The 19581-nt window shown below is 35.6% G+C and overlaps 1 protein-coding gene across 1 annotated transcript; it reads left to right on the top strand.

Annotated features, from left to right (window-relative positions):
• The first annotated feature begins 2000 nt into the window (after nucleotides 1-2000).
• Nucleotides 2001-19357, top strand: LOC149532364 (uncharacterized). The gene is made up of 4 exons (XM_089805489.1): nucleotides 2001-2549; nucleotides 3317-3733; nucleotides 18314-18692; nucleotides 18932-19357. Exons 1-4 carry the CDS (start codon nucleotides 2225-2227, stop codon nucleotides 19134-19136), a joined length of 1326 nt encoding a protein of 441 aa, XP_089661615.1. The 5' UTR covers nucleotides 2001-2224; the 3' UTR covers nucleotides 19137-19357.
• The last annotated feature ends 224 nt before the right edge of the window (nucleotides 19358-19581 follow it).

Genomic DNA, 19581 nt, shown 5'->3' with positions numbered 1-19581 from the left:
AACTAACTCGCTCACAACACGATTTTGTCTCAAAACCCTACTTATATAGCCATCTTAAGAATCTTCTAGAACAAAATCAACAATTCTCATTCATCCTTTTTGTTGCTTAAGTTTTTCAATTTTCTAATTAGTTCTTTATACTGCATAGAGATTAGTGATACATAATTACATGCATAATTACCTCCTTGATCTTCACCTCGATCATAGAAACACATTTCATACTGAATAAAATGGTTTACATAAGATTTTGTACCATTCCAAACTCATATACCCAAATTGCATAACTCGACACATATAATCTCTAGCGCTCGATCATGCTTGATTCTTCCTGCCGATCCTCGACATATACTATGCTTGAGTTAAATTGTTTCCTCTTTGAAATACTCAACTCATATAGCACTTATCTTATATCATGTGTTTCCTTCTAGATAGCTTGGCAACCATTATATGCTTGGCGATTATTATGTGCTTGACACATATTGAACTTGTGCACTTTTGCACTTGGTAGCTTGGTCTTCATTGTGGCTTGGTTGTAGTGTTGACCGACCAACTCTGCCTTGTGAATGACTAAGTGTTTTGCACTAATAGATAATACTAAGATTGCCTTTAGGGTCAACACACTCTAGGTCCACTAAAAAAGTTTAGTTGAAAATACAATGGAACATCCCAATGGACAAGCACAAGGTTATTTTTTAACCTTCTACCACAAATCACAAACATAGATAAACAAACCCTTAATAGAAAACAAAATAAAGAACAAACAAAGCTTTATGTTCAAAAATATTTCCTTATCATGGTTTCTTCAATCATCTTTATAATTACTGCCACAAGGTTAAGTAGGCAACATTTTTACTATTGTTGAAATGTAAGAGTATCTTCAATCATATGCCACTATAGTCAAAACCTCAAAGACATACCTCTCAAAATCTACTAATTAACATAATTATATTTGTATCCCTTGATATCAAAAACTTCGACTCACACAATTTGAGGCCATATAAAAGGATTTTGTGAAATTTAAAGATCCTTAGCTAGAAATACACAAAAAGGAGAATATTTTAGTGTTCAATATCAAAGACTTAACAATAACGAAACAAACCTTCTAGCGCATATATCATACAAAGTTAAACAAACCCTAATGAGAAAGGAATTACAAAAAGTATAAGAAAACAAAAACAAACCTCACAAAAATAATCAATGACAATGTTAAACAAACCCTTCCAAATACTAGGTACCATGCCAAAACGTCTAGTCTTCGACCCCTTCAATGTAATATGTGAAAACAAAAGCCTAAAAGTACAAAAGGACACAATGCTTATCACATTAATACAAGTTTAATGCGAACTCACTCTCAATACAACGACCTCAACAATAATTACAGTATTTTATTCTCCTTACAATTTCTATTTTCAAAATTCATTCTTCTCATTGCTCTTTTCTGGAACAACTAATAGAAATCCAAATAATTCATTTTTTATTAAATTATATAGGGGAAAAGCCCCAGTAGCCACCCAGGTTAACTTTGCGCATCTAAATCTTCTAAACTTAAAGCTAAGGTTTCCACTTTTGGGTATTTATGGATTTCTCTATAAAGGTTGTGGAGCGCGAAGTGCTTCAAAATTTTTATTTCAAAATGTTCGCTCGATACCCAATATGTCTTGTACCGTATAGTCATTCAATAAAAAATGCAAGTACTTGTAGCTAAATGTCGTAGCATTCTTTGTGAAATATTCCAATAGTGGTCCACAAATGGAACAATCACCAATAAAAAAATAACCGACCAGTACATACATTCTCATTTTTTAGACTCCGATTAAAAGATATCTATGTAAAAAAACAACAACATTATCACACCCCTGTCCCCTATTATGGCAAAACCCAAATACTTTCTTTCTATTAGTATAAAAAATATCATAATAGTTTTTAAAGCGCACAAACTAATTATATTAGTATATCCACATGAACTAATAAATACAAACTATAATATCAAGAAACATTTTAAAGAAGATTTTAGGGAGGTTCACAAGCCCAACCATTCTGAAGGTACCGTAAGACAAAAGACAGTACGCCAATTTCCAACGGAAGTTTTGAATGAAGTTTTTCCGTCCCGAGAATGTTGTGCTGTAGCGGCCATTTGATTCACAGAAGCCTGATATCCCCGCCGAATTGAACTGAGGTGGGGTAAGGAGGTTTAAACGTCGAGTTAGGCTTAGGGTTTAACGAGATGAGTAGATTTTTCAAATACGTTTCAGGTGCTTCCAGACAAATCCTCATTGCCCAAAGATTTAAAACAAGAAGAGCACCGATCCCTTCGATTTTATATATTCCATATATTCCAAATACAGATAAAACAGTTGCTTTTTTTTCATTTTCACATTTCTACCGCTCCTATTGTAGCGGAAACGATACTGGCAATGGAAATGGCGAAGCAAAACTCGACTCAGATTCATCTAAAGAAGCACCATCTCCAGATGTCAACAACTTACCCACTGGATCAGATGAAATTAAAATCTTGGCATCGGAACTTGTGCAAGATGTGGAGACCAAAGGTAAGAACGTTTTTATGTATTCTGAACATTTCTATGGCTATTTGACAGTAACACAACTGGTTAAAATTTTGGTTTTTCATTTATATATGGAAAGCATTATCAAGATTCCCAAAAATTGAGTAGACTGGAATGCACGTTATTGGAATATGACATTTGAAATGGACGGGGTGGATGTATCATAGTCACTACAACACAACTTTGCTACACATCAGCAGAAGTTAGGAGCTCATCGTGATCATGACATCACAATTTTGTGGATTTGCAAGCATCCTCTCAAAAGATTTAACCAGGAATTATAACTGAAAATAAGAATTAGTGGCAACCACTTTTCGTGGGAGCCACCGATCCATTGCATCTATTCCATTGCGTTACTTCTGTGCGAAAAATTTAACTTCATTTGCTCCCTTGATTTTGAGTCGGCTTAGTCACAAGTTCCTGCAACCCTTGGACCAATTTGAGCTACATTGTCAAGATTTGTAATATACATTGTTAAACCTGGGTCACAACAGAACTTTGCCACATGTCTGCTGATCTTTATCAATGTCCCCATCTACCATTCTTCTCAGCTTTATAATATACCCTGTTAAACTCGGGTCACATCAGAATCTTGCCACTTTTCTGCCGGAGTAATGATCTTTACTAGTCTCTCCATTTGGCATTCTCCTGAACTCCTCCCATGGGAATTTATGTTGATATATTTTTAAATTTATTATAAGTTTGGGATTTCTATAGCCCTTGGCATTAAGAAAATGAAACGTGATTTGCAGAGCTCTTAGAAGAGCTGAAAAAATTCTGGGGCGGAAAGGAGGATAATTTGGAGAAGATTGCAGAGATGGTACTACGAAGAGCTGCTTCTGAAAAGCATGAAGAGAGTGACGAAGAGATCATGGAGACCCTTCGTATGCGTCCAGTTGAAGACGTTGAGGATTCCGAGTTCGAATCTGACTTTGATGAACTTCATGAAGTTGACACAGACATTGATAATCTTTACAATGCTACTGAATATACAGAGGAGAATTTACTACCGGATGAGTCAAAAGAAATCACTGCTGAGCAGTGGGATGGAATAATGGAAGAATATCAGGAGTATCAGAGGACAGAGAATGCCAAAGAGAAGGGCAAAAGTTATGAACAGCAGAGTTTGGAAGAATATGTTGAAAATATGGCCAATAAACTGCTTCCAGGTATCTACGATTTGTTTTCTGCATCTCAATTTTTTTTAATCATGGAATGGGTTACATTTCCAAGTTGTTTTTCAAGTTAGGCCCCTTTAAACATTAGAGAGGGTAGGTGATTCAATAAGATATATGGCACACTTGAATCAAAGTAGAATTAATCACACATACTAGGATAATGCTAACCAATATACAAGTGCGGATCGTCAAGGTGGAAAGTGCTTTGTCTTGCTAGATTACAGCCTGATGACTTGAAAATTGCTGTTGTGTAAAGTCCAAGTCTGAGAATAGATATTGAAGTGATGTTGTTTATTAAAAATTTGGTTCTCTTAAATATTATAATATTACAACTTCAATCCAAATATATTGTACACAAGTAAATACTCGGTGCAACTATTAGGGCTTGATACTTACACTGATATAAGTGGACTTCAAAAGGCCCACAAGCCTTGGTATATACCCTGACCAGTCAGATGCATATAAACCCAGGATTGTTATGCATACATGGGAGACAATTCCCATTTTTTTGCATAGATGGATCATTTTTGTATCTCTTTGATTGCTTTGTGCAAATGGAGAGTGTTGGTTTGCAAGTTAAATCCATTCGCTCTAGATTCAATGTCTCTTTTGAGATGGAGATCTTAGACTAAATGAACCAATATGTTAATTTTGTAATTTCTGACAGGTTTGTTATGATTGGAATTTCCCCAACATTATCTCTCTGTCACAATGTTGCATGGAAATGGGGACAAATTTTGATTTGGATAAAGTTTCAAGCTCTCCTAGTAGTAAATATAGATACTGCCAGAGGCGAGATATACAAAATTATATGCGTGCATTTTATTTTTATGAATGTTCTATTATTTTTATTTTATTTATTTTGAAAATCTTCTTTTCCTACGATGTTATGGTTTTTGTGATTAATAATTTAATTTATTGTTGATTATAACTTAAATTTCTTGTAGCCAATCAAAGTTGTTGACAACCCTAGATCTGATACGGCTCTGGGCAGTGTAGAAAATCTTATTTTTGTACTATGTTACTTCATTTGTGATTAATAGTTTAACATATTGTTGATTATAACGTCAATCTTTTGTAGCTAATCAAAGTTTTCAACAGCCCTAGATCTGATATGGCTCTGGACAGTCTAGTCTTCTTCTTTTGTACTTGTTTAAATTTACCTTAATTATAATGCTAATTTTAAATTAATAAATTGTAACTGTATATATATCTTATTATTAGCATCAAATCATATTAAAATTAGGTCCTTGTAACTTTTGTCTTCGTATTTGTAACATACTAAAAATCTGAAATCTAATTAACTGATTAACTAAAGGAAAAAGCATCAAATTCTTAACCGAATGAAAGGAGATACAGTTAAATCAGTTATTCTATTCTATCACATGAAGGGAAAGTACGAGTTAACTGTACATTTCCAAATAACTAGAAACTAACAACCATTTCAACTAGTAGATTCACATGACATTCAGTTATTAACTACCATTCCACATGCATTTCATAAACTAATTTCTTGACTTTAGGAAATATTCAAAATACACGATAGCAACATATTCATCAAATGAAATGCAAAAAACATTAAAAAGTTACCAAAGAATAAGCAGATGACGACCCTGTGTTGTGCAAGCTTTGGCCTCTGGAAGAGAGGAGAAGCATTGCCATGGGCTTAACCTCCCAACCACAGACCTTTAGTATCCCCACACAATCTCTATTGAGAAAGACACTCCCCACCTTGGGAGTTGGCTTGGGACACCCCTGTTGAGCATCCTGGTGTTAGAGTGTCAACTAGTTAGCTTATGAGGCCATGGACACTTTTCAATCAACCTATCTCACAACTGCTAGCACTTTGACCTTTGGTGATCACAGTGGCAATCATGCCATTAACTACCTTGGCCAAGGATTTCGGGTGGGCAACTTAGATGCTCAATCACCCACTGCTCGACTTGACAACTATAATTGATACAAAAGATTTCCATGAGCTAGCTTAGTTACTGAATTTGAGTGTTTTTACTGATTATATTTTCCTTTCATTGTTGACCATGCCGGTCCTCATGGATGATTACTGGGGCGGTTCATTATATGATATCTGGTTCAAAGAGTAGGTATACATTTTCCATCGTTCATGTAGTTATGGCCTATGGCATCATAAGTGAGTTAAGCCTTCATTCTGATTATTACTTTATCACTTAGAGAAGCATCCCATCTTAGAGATATATTAACCATATCTCTGCATTGGTCAGCACTCATGACAGAAACATATGTGCTTTCAAATTCAAATACTATTACAGGTAAAGCCTTTTGGCAATCAGATAATTCCTTTCTTGTAACAAGTTTATAATAGAAGAAGAATACTTCAAAATAACACATCCCAATTCTGGACTTTCAATGGAAAAAAATACAAAGGCCTGCTCTAAGAAGCAAACGACAAGTTCAGATTGCATGACTTAAGCACGATAAACAATATGTAAATGTAAAGCATGACCTGATTCAGTTGGCACGATTTGAGAAGTACGAATGGAGCTAGCATCAGGTAGATGCCACCCGCCTATGCTATCAAGCTTTCAATTCCGTCTAGAAAAGAATACTGAAATAGTTCACAAGCTTGGCAAAATCAGAGACAATCGCTGATTATTTTCACCCTCTTACTTGGGAATGAGCAGAGAAAAATATAGCATGAACAAGGAAGAATTTCTGTGGTAGCGAAATGTATGAAAAATAACTGCCTGAGAGGGTGAGAGCAATGTGTATATAATGCATCCATAGAGAGCAAGCAAGATAAGCAATGCTCATCCATGTACATGCTAAGACTAAGGTGGCAAAAAAATAATGATCGCACAACCTTCCAATTTCATATTTTTAATAAAGGGAAAGACTATAGCCCAATGTCATAAAGGTGACAAGAAAGAGGGTGGCTGCTCAAGGTAACTAAATAAATAATAAGAAAATCATAGCCAAGGTTCAAAATAAAAGAATAAGGATGACAACAACGTCTTTGTTCATGCCTTATTATATTAATGTCACCCTTTTATATTCATGCTTGTTTGAGTAGCCTTAATATATATATATATATATATATATATATATACATATGTATATATATATATATATACACACACACACACACACATATACGCCAAACTTTGAGATTCACATACATAATAATATATATCTGTGTATACATACATACACATTTTATACCCACACAAGTATGAGTATAGACACGATATTATTATATTAAGACATGATAGCATTTGCAAGGTGTACTGAGATTCATCCATGTAATGAAGGTAATATTTCTTATTTGAGTTTTTATAATGTTTTTAATTTAACTGGTTAGCTCATGCTCATCCTTTTTACTTTCTTGCTTGTCTAGCTGTTTCATCCTTGGTCCAGGTGGTTAGATTTCATCCTTGATGGTTTGATAGTGGATGTGGGTTTCCCATAACTAACTCCCATTTTGGCAACACTCCCCCCCTTCATGATGCTCTTGCAAAATGGAAATGGTTCTGGGTAATAACATATTTCCATAATTTGAAATAATAATAAAATATCACATAATCATTTTCAATTTGTAAGATATTCATTTTTCAATTCCCATCATAACGGCTAACTAACAGGTCACATGGAGCAATAAGTAATTAGTGAAATTTCATTTCACAAGAACCAAAATGTCTCAACAACTTTACTGATAGATCAATTTAATATGTACAATTATTTCAACAAATTCACCGAACAACTGACTTCACATGAATTTCCAACGGCATGAAAAATTTCTTTAAATGTAGCAAAATTTGGGATGCAACAGTATTTGTGTGATGTTGTAGTTTCCATGTGGCACCAACCTCAGTTTGAGTACCAACTCAAAAAATACTCCTCTTCTCAAAGTAACATACTCAGCAACATATAAGAGACTTCCATCTCCTTCAGTTCCTACAATATATATGCAGTAACAAAGACCTCCTTTATCATGCACGATTGCAACATTGCACAATCCCTTAGCCAACAGTTATTGAAGTCACACAACACCGAATACACTTAGCTTTCATTTAATTAAATCACCTAGAACTCATAACCAGATAATGCAAAGATAGTGTTCCACCAAAAAGAACATATGTCGATTACTTCAGACTTGTCTTTGAAATCCTTCACACAGCCATGACTTAACAATCACCCCAAAAATACACAGCACAATATAAGAAGGCTCAATCACAATACCATGCGATACTCCAAATTGCTGCACATTTAGAAAGTTACTTCACATCAGAATTTTGACTGAAAACATTCCACCCAATCAAAATCCCCAGCTATATCATTTCTCACGCATGCCTTCATACTCGTGTTTTGAACGTATAGCAGAATCTCCTCTCATCAAATACTCAATTTTTTATCAGACCATAAGTCAGCTTATTGTACACTTGACTCATGTTCTTTTTTAAGAAGTGTAGTCTGCACATCAAAAAGAACTCTGCGGAGAATAGCAAAGAAAATGAACACAACCTCACATGTACATGACTCAGCGTACTTGAAACTTTTACACTTCAATCACATAATCAAAATAAAATATTCACCTATATCTCTTGGAATACACATCCGTAGCCATTTCAATGATATTCTCCTCTATTTCCTTCTTGGCCTTCCATGTATTTTTGCCATTCAATCACTAATTAACGCACATACTTGCTGAGCCATTTTTCTTCTTCACACTTCATACCATGGCAATTGATAATAACAAACCTCAATGCTAAACACACCCAGCTGTCACAAGCGTCAGCCTCATGCACTTCTTCTCAACTCACTAACATTGAAGAAGAATTTCAAACACCTAGTCATCTTTAGAATACCTTACACACCATAAATTGATTTTAGTCGATACACAGGTAGCCATGTTACCAAGAATAATAAATTTGCCATGTTATAAGTGGTGTTAGAAGAATATTTATGCCTGAATTCAACTCTTCAAAATAGAATATTAATCTAGTCCCAAAGAAAATACCAAGTATGCAATGAAGCGATAATTAGACTTGCCTTTATAAATGTTAGTGAAATAAGATTTGAACTTGTAATAGCACGTATGAAATTTTATGTGTTTTCCAAGTTATTAGATGAATGAATATATATGTGAAATAAAGAAGCATGTCTCTTGAAGAGACATGCCTCTTTAGCATATTGACTTACATTAGTTATAGTTATAACACAAGTAATATACTCTCAATATATATATATATATATATACATATATAATATTTGTCATATATTATATATCTCATATATATAATATAATTCATCCGACAGAATTATAACATTAACAATAAACTTGAAGCTACCACTTTTAAATTTTAAAAGAAATCTTCCCTTTGAATATTCAATGACGACATGGCAATTTGATTCGGCAAACAAGTAACAAGCATGCAGCTTAAACAGACAGTGGACACCCAACCAGATCGAGCAGACAACTAAGCAGCTCAAGCATGCAGCCAAGTATTTCAATCAGACAGACAACCAGCTCAAGCAACCAAATAGCTCAACCAGGCAGGTCATTCCAATTCTCTATTACTTGGAATAATCCTCCGAAATTTATATGACCTTGATCGTCAACCTTTAACAGCAATGGCAACATATTAATCAAGAGTTCAGGTGGGGTAGGACTTGTTTCAAAAGTAGTTATAAGTTAGTAACAGATATTATATTGTAAGGGTATTCCCATTCATTTGTACAGATCTTTACTAAATGTCAAAAAGTAGGGGGCATAAGAGGCAGTACTTGTTAGTTGGTACATTGTAAATAACTTGAATCTAATTCAGGGTGCACCTTGCAAGGTCTTTAGCCCTTGAACATGTCCATTTTATGAGATCATAGTCAGTTTCATAGATTATTTGCTTTTATTTCTACAAGACTAATATTTGTTGGTAAAAGAAATCAGTCATTTCCAAATTGATTGTTTTTTATTTCAGGTGATTAATATCTTCTCATAAATCAATAGCATTAAGATGAAATTTGGTTTCAAATTATCTGGGTAGTGTAGTTTCTGTTCTCATGCAATTAACTGTTCATCTTTTACAAAGCAAACTTGTACTGTATAAATATGTTTATATATTCAGCACATGAAATATTTTACAGGTGCTCAATAAAAGGAAACCTCCCCTCATGATGGAGAAGGGATTCAGTTCTGTGAGCTGCCTATAACGAAAATACCTTGACAAATTTTAGGAATAACAACTTAAATATTCTAACAGTGCAAAACTACCAGTTGCCAACAAGGTACAGTTTGTAATGCTGCAGTGGTTTGGCAATCAGCAGCTGCTTAAAAGTGGTGGGTTCACTTGAACTGTTTGTGCGGGAATTGCAAACAAACAGATGCTTATGTCTCTTCATTTTGATAATTTCGCGATCTTTCAGTTCACTGGAAGGACTCTCCAATGTCTTTATAAGGGCTTGTACAAAGTAAATCCGACTGAGGTAGAATGAAGTTATAGGCATGGATACTAAAATTCCGAGTTGTAAATTAGAAGCTATTGGCTTGATAATTGTGTGTGTAACCAACTTGAGTAAGGGGTAGATTTCATCCACACTATTGGCTTCTGATTTGACAGAATTTTAACAACCTTATTAAGAGCAAAGAATACCTAGGAGTTATAAGTATTTCTGAGGAACAATTAAAAGGACCAACTGAGAAGACTCTGTGATGTCTTCTCCACTTTGAACTCTGTAAACTTCAGGTGGGTTTACCTAGGAATTCACTTTCTTCCTCTAATTTTCATGTCTCAATATGAATTCCAATATAGCTGATAAATTGTCTTATATTCTTCTAATTCAAAGATTATCAAAGGAATGACAAATAGCTAGTCTGTCAAACTCTAAGACTCCATGAATCAAGCACAGGCTCGCTTCTAGACTTCAACAAAGAAACTTTAAAAGATTTGATTTATAAATTGATACAGTATAAGAACTTACAAGTTATATCAACTTTGATGATGACCAATGTCTTATCCGTTGGGCTACTATATCACAAAAACTTGACATTTACTACCAGATCCATCTCAACACTATTTGAAAAGAAATCAATATTCAATTAGAAATCTCATTCTCATCAGAATCTTTTTATGGTAACCAGTAATGCTCTCAACCTACATGAAGCATTTGCATAATCCATTGGATTATCAGCAAAACATAGATTGAAATACAATTCCAGAAAGAATCATAGCTGGGATTCAATAAACTTTGCTATCAAATCTCAGAAAATCAAAAGTTGCAAAGAAGAGACAAGATTCAGATTGAACAACCATTCTATTTATGCCTTTGTATTATCTTCCTTGAAAAATATACATTTCAATGTCAATTTCTTGCAGACATGCTCAACTAGACTCAAAACTGTTAACCATGTTTTTCATTATAACCATGAAAGTCACTATAAAATGTACATGGACCGACTCAGAAAATGAACAAGGCTCGTTCAACAAAATGATTCTTGGACCCCTTCTCTAGCCTTGGGAACTCATTTAGATAGCACGAGTTGCAACAAGCTTCAGGCATCGAGGGAAAATGATATTTGTCATTTGACAAAAAGGTTACGCTAAAGACAAGATGTCACCATCCTCATAGCACGAGAAAACTGAAAACATTCGTGATGTCTTTTGCTTGTCAACAAAATTAGTTTTTCATCAAGTGCTTTGTGGTGGGGCAGGGGCTTCTTCTATTCTGTCCATTTCTTGCTCCTCCACAATTTCTGATGGTTTGTTTTCAAACTTTTGATCTCCTTCAGAAGGTGGGGCCACCTTTTCCTCTTTTGTCCTGCTCTGATCTGATTCTCTGGCCTCTTCAGTTGATGATTGGATGTCCTTTTCCTCAACCGTTTTTGATACTTTGCCTTCAACTTCAAGTGCCGGTTGTGTATCCACTCCATCTATTTCTGCCATTGTTCCTTGAATAGCCTCGTCAATCAATTATTTCTCCTCAGTGGCTGTGGATTTGTCCATTGATTCCCTCCTAGATATCACCTGAAAATTGAAGAAGCCGCAGAATATTCTACCACCTGTTCATTGAAAACAGTGTCATCTGACCAACTAAAATTAAGAATTTCTTTTTCTCTACTTAGAACATCTTTTGCAATTTTCTTTATTTCTTCAAAGTCCTGGCGGAAAAAATCAAAGAATATCTGGACACTAAATACTTCTTCAACAGTTCTGACAAACTAGATATAGTTCTCTTTGTTAACAACATTATTCATCCTAACACTCATTATTTCTTTTAATTCATTTCCCCACTCCTCTTTACTTTGAATGTTACCAAGGCCCTTTAGCAAATGAGGAAAAGGATCAAAACTCCTACTAAGATATTTGGAGAAACATGTTCTTAGCCTTTTTTGCAACATTTCTCTTTTCAAATCAAAATCCAATAGGTCACTTGCTTGGTCATATGTTTTCTTAATTTGATCATCGATTTTGTCAGTAACAGTAAAACTTAGAGCAGTGGTATCATCTTCTCTATTGATCCATTTGTTCAAAATTTGTCTCAAAGCAACGTCATTATTCTCCAATTCTTTCCAAATGTCTACCAACTTTGACATTTCTAAATGGAACAGAGGCCAATTTATTCTATCAACTAGAAACAAGATTGTATCCCTAACCCTATCCTCATATTGCACTTGCACCTCTACTTGAGCTGCCACGAGTTTAGCTTTTTCTTCATTTTTTTCATCTGCAATATAGAACTCTTGATGCTGAGGTGTATCTGGGATACCAATAATAGGCCCAGTGAGAGGAGATGGAGCAGGGGAGGTTGTTATCATGAGTTGGCTAGGCTCTTCTTTCATTTTTCTCTTTCGTTGTTGCTTTTGCAAATTTGAAATGATCTTCTCCTTTCATTTATCTTCCATCGTCTCTCATCATAGGCTTCTAACACCTTTTCAAACTTAGTGTTTAGCTCAATAAACTTAGGCTTATCCTTTCGGGTGACTATTAGATTGAAATCAGCCACCTCCTTATTCATGAGTGCAGTTTTTTCACTGTCTACATCTGCTACTCGGTACACCACCAAGCTTCTTGTATGTTTGACATCTGAAACTTCTTGAAGTCTAGATTCATCTTTTGTTTGAATTGACCACATGACCAGGGCTTTGTGACCCTCACTTATTTTACCCCTCTATGGGCTTTCTTGACTTCTTCTTTATTAAACTTGGTGTCCTTTTCTTTATGATGGCATCAAAGACCATTGCATTAGCAATGTCCCATTCAGGCAATATAAGAACTCCTACATCCTTGAGTAACTGTCTTTTCCCCCAGGGTTTATCTAATCAAAATTATGCATTAGTTCAGCCTTGATCTCTTCTTCAGTCTTAGAGTCCTGTCTATTAGGTTGCTCTGATTTTATTTTCTTACATTTTGCCTCAAAATTAGAAATATGTCTCCACAAAAATTGAATGAAAGCCCTGGATTTAACAAAATTATCATCAATCACATTTTCTAGCAGCCTGCTCTATGACAGGGTCCATCTCCCTCCCCTTGTAATCCTCAACAGTGAGGTCTAAGAGTCGCATTGGGGTTATTGAGGCATTCCTTCTTCTATTTCTGATGTTGTTATCAAAACATCATCTTGGATGCCCATTTGTTTTAATTGCCCCCTCGAGGAATCTTCATTATCAAAATGTATGGGGGTTTAAGAGGGAGAGTATTCTTCCATCCTTGATGAAGATCCCTCTTCTAACCTCTGCTTCTTAGTTGCTGGTTCTGAAGGTGGGCTCTCTGAATGTTGCCTTTGATAAACTGGCATAGGATGTGCCCCCACATTTCTAGCAACTATACATCCAGCCTTTCTCTGGAGGGTGTATTGCCTTGGATTGATGACAATTCTACTTACGAGTCTTCTCTCCAACTCTTTGGCTTGATCTAGATATGCCTTTATTAATGCCTCCTTTTTCTCATTCAAGGTTTGCATAATCCCAACAAAATGTCTCATCAATTTATTTACTCTATCTCCCCAAAAGTTTATGTTACCGAAAGGATCATATTTATTATCTAATACAATAATAAATTCAAGAATTTTGCTAAAAACTCCCCATTTTTCTTTCTTTACTTCTTGTTCTTGCAAAACAAACTCATTTTTGATTTTATCCTCAGGATAGTAAAACATGTGATTATAGGATTTAGCCTTAGTTCTTTCTTTAAACATTTCATAAAATCCCTCTAGATCTATAAAGTGAGAATGGGATTGAGCCATAAGATACTTATCCAAAAACTTACCCAAGTGTTTCCATCCTCCCTTGGTTATCACAAAATGGTGGGCAACTGTGAAGCTTGGAAAAATTGTTCCTCTGGATCTTCCCACCAGTTCTCTCTCTTCGAGCCCTCCAATTCGCCACAAAAATTCAGCAACACCTACCTTTAATGGCACTTGGTAGGGTAGGACATGAGGTTTCCCTTGGAAACCATATACTCTGAAAACAGTGGAAACAAAATATGGGATAATATCTCCCCAATTGTGGCTAACCTTCAAACCCTTAGCATGATCTTTAGGCTTGATCAACTCTAGTAAGGGTTTAGGAATTTGAGGGTTGTCTTGAACTAACAACGCCCTCATCTTAGATGCAAAGTATCGATCAAAACAAACAAAACTAGCATCAATGACTTCCCAAGTCATATCTTCACTCCATAGTTGGACTGGTAGCTTTTCACCATCCCTTTCTCGTTCTAATTTCATGTCTTTTTCAAAGACAGAAACACCTTTGAATAGACACATGTACACAAGGAAAGAATACCAACCAAAAGGTTTATCCACCTTACCCTTGCTTATGCCAATCAACCCATTATGTATCTCTTCAGCTAAATGGGAAGCAAAATCAAATATAGAGCTCATTCCATATTGTAATATTTGTGCCATCATGAAAACTAGGGGCACTGGAACATGCTCTTGTTCATCCATGCCAAAAATCTTAAAGAGGGAAATATATAGAGCCTGTGCCCTAGGGTTGAAATATTTCTTCAATAGGGGCTTTAGAGTAGATGGTGTCACCAATGTTAGATGCCCTACCTTAACAAAATGTTCCTATAGTGGTTCACCTTGAAGATATACTCTTTGTGCATCGTATCTGGCCTGCAAATCATCAAAGTCAATCTTCTCGTGTAGAGCGATGTTGGGGTTCAGCATAAATACTTCTCTGATTCCTTCGGCTGTAACTTTGAACAAATTATCTCCAGAATGGTTCTTCACGACTCACAACACAGGGTCATATCTCTTGGTCAACATTGTCAGTAGATCAACATCCATAAAAACACCTGGCACAACAAGCTTCCCAATGTCGAATTCCTAGACATTGCTGAGTGGTGTATCATGATTCCTTTGTGAAAACCATTTTTAAAAAAGCTCCAGGCCACCCATTGATGTTTCTGCATCCCTCAACCAGTTGCCTTTATCGTAGAAACCTTCCTCAATTTTTAAAGTAGGGTTTTTCGGGGACCAATTCCTTCCCTTTAGCAGTTTCATTTGTAGAGGCAGGCAGTTGTTCGACAAAACCATCATGAACATTTCTATGCTGGTAGTCCGTCTTTCCAGAGAAATCCCTTCGTGGAGGCATTTTATCTACCTAGAAAGCTTCGACAAAAATTTCTCTATAGCAATATTCAAGTACTTACTAGCACTCCTTGCACAATTCCGATTATAACAACACCACTCTGGTCGTAGCAACTTACAGTCTGAAAATTCAAGAATTTAAGCTCTGTCTGCTCTGTATTACGTTGTGCCAAAATGCGGAATAAACTATATACTTTATGCTGAATTCACTGGCACGAGGGGTGTCTTAATTCACCATTAATGTGTTCAACAGTCGAATTGTGCATGTAGTATAATAGAATTTGAAAACTGGCCATTGATCTGAAAAGAATCTGACGATTGTGATTCAAATTTGATAGTTATCTTTTCATCTGGTGGGACACGTGGCAATTGCTTGCTTTTTCGCTTTGGTTAAAATTTGCGCATCTTGAAATAGTGAGATTGCAACAACCAGTGATCATTTATTTATCGGACGATCAGGGGTAACTGTAATCTTTTTAGTATTTCTTCACATAGTGGGCTCACTAAGTACACGTGTCACTCTATCACTTTCTCACTTTGGTTAATCACCCTCCATGTTTCTTTTGCGATCGTGCGACATCCGTTGATATGTTGGATATTGAACGGTCAAGATTTTCTGTCTGTTGAAATGCCATAATGCTGGCTCACAGGGACACGCAATGATTTCTCGCTTTGTCGCAAGTCTTAAAACTTGAGCATCTCTTCATAGACAAAGCGACGCATGTCGATCACTTTTTGATCTGACAGTTGGGAATAACATCTTAATAATGTATAAGGCAAACTGAGAGCGAATCAGGACATGCCACTTGGTGTTTTATGATGACATTATTTCTTTTGAAGCTTGTGAGACACTTGGTCCCACCCTGGACACATGTCATGTAATCGTTTTGTCGCTTTGGTTAAAAATTGTGCACCTTGAAATCGCGACAATACGAGAATCGTTGATTTCACCTCTAATCAACAACTAGAGATTTTGCCTATTTTACCACCCCTTTGGGACCCACAAGAACACATGGCAGATTCTCACTTTGTCACAAGTCTTAAAACTTGGGTATCTTTTCATGGCGAGAACACATCTATAGATTCTCATCTTGGTCAACGATCAGGAAGTCATCCCATAAAGAAATCACTGACGTGCCATCCTTAAAGGTTTTCAATGGGTCCACCATATCCACATGTCAACATGTTGCCATGTCGCTATTGTTAAAATACTCATAAGTTTTCTTAACGAAAAAGCAACAAGCATTGATCCTTTTAGCATCAAAGGGCTGAGATTAATTGTGAGGATTACTGCATATCTTTGGTCCCACCGGACAAGTGTTAGAAGCTTGCATTGTCACATAAAATAAAGAGACAACACCTTCACAAAATGATAAAGCAACAACAATAGATCTAAGGTAGATTGACAGTCGTTGAAAAATAGCTCATCACTTGGGTTAACCAAACATATTTAACTATAACGCAAACTAACTAGGACACAACCACGGGTAGAGTAACCAGGAAATTAAAATAATTAACCCAATTCTTCGAAAAATAAACCTATCAAAGGAAACAACCCTATCAAAGGGTTCAAAATAATATGAAGGTTTTTCAAAACACTTATATTGTATTTAGGGTTTATTTTAAACTTCCCGCCCTAGACAAAAGATACAACCGTTGAAAATCAAAAGTACTCCAAAAACACTATGAAACTATGGGGCTCAAAAAGGGGCTAATACACACTCTTAGTATATAATATAATTGTACTTGCAGAAGTCTCAATAACATTATGTTAGAAGTGTAGTTGCCACAACCAAAGCTGGTTTTTCAAGGGTGAAAATCTATGTATTCACTTACTGCTCTTATGATTTGAATTTAAGTAGTAAGCTTATTAATATTTGCGTTCTTAATTTCTACAAGCATAGAGTTAATAAATTATGCATCACTTTTAGTGTGCAAGTTCAGTCTTCCCAAGCATCAAATGTGTCCAGTGCAGTGTGATGTTTGTGTTGAACCAAGCTTGTCCATCTCTTCTTCCCTACAGTCTTAAATGGACTCCAGGCTCTGGAAGTCAAAAATGGTTTCTGATATGAAGGATCAGGTTGCTTGCCAGGGATGCATTTACTCACAAAGTATTGAGTGAGAAATCTTACCTTTCACCTTCACTAGTATGACTCTTACAGCCATTTGCTAGTTCTTCCTGACGTTTCATTCTAAAGTCGCTGGATGATTCTCATTGTAGTAGGACTTCTTTGCTCATTAATTTTCTGTTTTTAAGATAGCAACGGAGATGTCACAAATTTATGTATGCTGATATTGGATGATCCTATGGTAATCTAACATTTTATTTCCGATTGTTTTATGTAGCTATTGCATCAGAATGGGCCTTTTAATATGCTCTTTACATATTTCAGATGCATCCTTTTAAATTATGGCAGTTTGTTTCTGGCTTTTCAATCAATCACGCACATCCCTGTTTAGCTAAGTTCTGTCAATTGCTATCATGCTGCATTCTATATTTCTTTGCCAGCATTAAAATATGAGCTTATATTTTTCATTTTATTTACTGTATGCCTATTTAGTTGAGTGCCCAAGCTAGAGTTCATCGTTGCACAATTTTGTCTCTGTAGTTTATGATTGAAAGCTTGCGCAAAACTTATGGACTTTTTTCAACGCTTCAATTTTTTTTCCTGATCTCCTGTACATTTATGTGACTGGTAGGAATTTTTTGATATTTTTTCGTTGTTGCACAAAGTTTAAACTGTATTGGAGTCTGTTTATTGTATGGGCAGTTGATTAAGAAGAACAATTCCTCTCTCGGATAAAATGTCTTTTGTTGAGTATTTCTCACATTGTTTTCCCAACCTCTTTCTCCCCTTTAAAGTACTCTTCCTTCTAGGTAATTTGCTGAAAGTGGTCTTCCATGCCTAATCCTATGAGTAGCTAAAGCATTTGAAAATCACTCATGTTTTTCAATACTTGATATTTGGGATTGGATTTATGTCTTACATTATGGTTGTTTGGACACAGAGGATATAAAACAGGAGATTGAAGCAAAATTTAATGAGCTTTGTGAGAGATGTAAAAGTGGCGAAGTAGGACCTGAGGCAACTAATGCATTATTCAAAGAATTTGAAGAGAAAATGTTGGAAGAATATGCCAAAAGAGGCAATGTAAACAATGACGACTTCAAGAAATATCCTTCTGGTAAGGGGCCAATTTTGAGATGGGAGACTCGTGTTGTTTTAGCACCCGGGGGAAATGCATTTCACCCAAAAAACAAGAGAGTCAAAGTTTCCGTCTCTGTAAAGGAGCTTGGCCTTTCAAAATATGCAGCTAAGCGACTAAGGGCTATGGTAGGGAAACGTTATGATATTGGGAAAGATGAACTTACTATTGTGGGTCGAAGGTATGATTGACAAATTTTCTTTTAAAAATTCACATACGATATAGATGCCTTTCTCCACTTGTAGGTAGCATTTTCCTGTCAAGATATATACGAATCCCAGAAGACAATATTGCATTGCTGCTGCTGTTTGTGCAGATTGTGTTGTATAAGAAAGCAATGTTAGGAAGCATTATCAATTGAGTTGGTAATTACTAATCTTACATTTTTTTCTCTAACCATCCTGAGCATTTCAACTTCAGATTTGAAAACCGTGAGGAGAATCGCAAAGATGTTTTGAGGATATTATATGCCCTTATTGAAGAAGCCCAAAAAGCCGATGTATATGTTCGTGAGGCACATACTGCAGTTATGAAGGAGCATTTGAAAAAAAATCCAGAATTCCAGAATAGATTAAGGGTTCAAACTGCCATGTTAAGAGGGTCTGAAGGACCAAGTTTTGTGTAGAAATGTTGCATCCATTAGTATACTTTTTTTTCACGGTCTTCATTCTGATGCTATGTCTGTCTCTCCAATTATCAGTATAAAACCTTTAAGGCATAATATTTGTGTTTTGCCAAAGTATAGAAATTAGAGCTGTGCTTATGGTTAGTCTTAGATATGATAAAATCTTCTAATGCCAGAAAAATGTTTGAAATTCTTAATTGAATGAGTCTTTACACAGATAACGGTACTCAACATTTGCCTTGAATCTTCTTTATTGCTTCTCTTCATGGTCAATAATTTTAATTAAATGGTTTCTCTTTGAAATAATTAATAAGGTGTTTTACATGGACAGATTTTACAATGAGAACGCATATATTTGGTTTAGAGTTCTATCATTGATTAGGTGACACAGGAGTATTCTTGGCGTTGGGCAATGATTCATTACCCAAAGAGTTTCATTTGTTGT

This window comes from Cupressus sempervirens, chromosome 10 (assembly GCF_028749045.1).
Source record: "Cupressus sempervirens isolate cs-2001-9-10 chromosome 10, ASM2874904v1, whole genome shotgun sequence".
NCBI classification, from domain to species: Eukaryota; Viridiplantae; Streptophyta; class Pinopsida; order Cupressales; family Cupressaceae; genus Cupressus; species Cupressus sempervirens.
This window is presented reverse-complemented; position numbering and strand designations above follow the sequence as displayed.

What these genes read in the sequence shown, in the direction of transcription:
- LOC149532364 (XM_089805489.1), top strand. Translation starts at nt 2,225, where the DNA reads ATGAGTAGATTTTTCAAATACGTTTCAGGTGCTTCCAGACAAATCCTC. An exon ending in GCAAGATGTGGAGACCAAAG is followed by an intron (nt 2,550 to 3,316) that starts GTAAGAACGTTT and finishes CGTGATTTGCAG; the next exon opens with AGCTCTTAGAAGAGCTGAAA. An exon ending in CTTACTATTGTGGGTCGAAG is followed by an intron (nt 18,693 to 18,931) that starts GTATGATTGACA and finishes TTTCAACTTCAG; the next exon opens with ATTTGAAAACCGTGAGGAGA.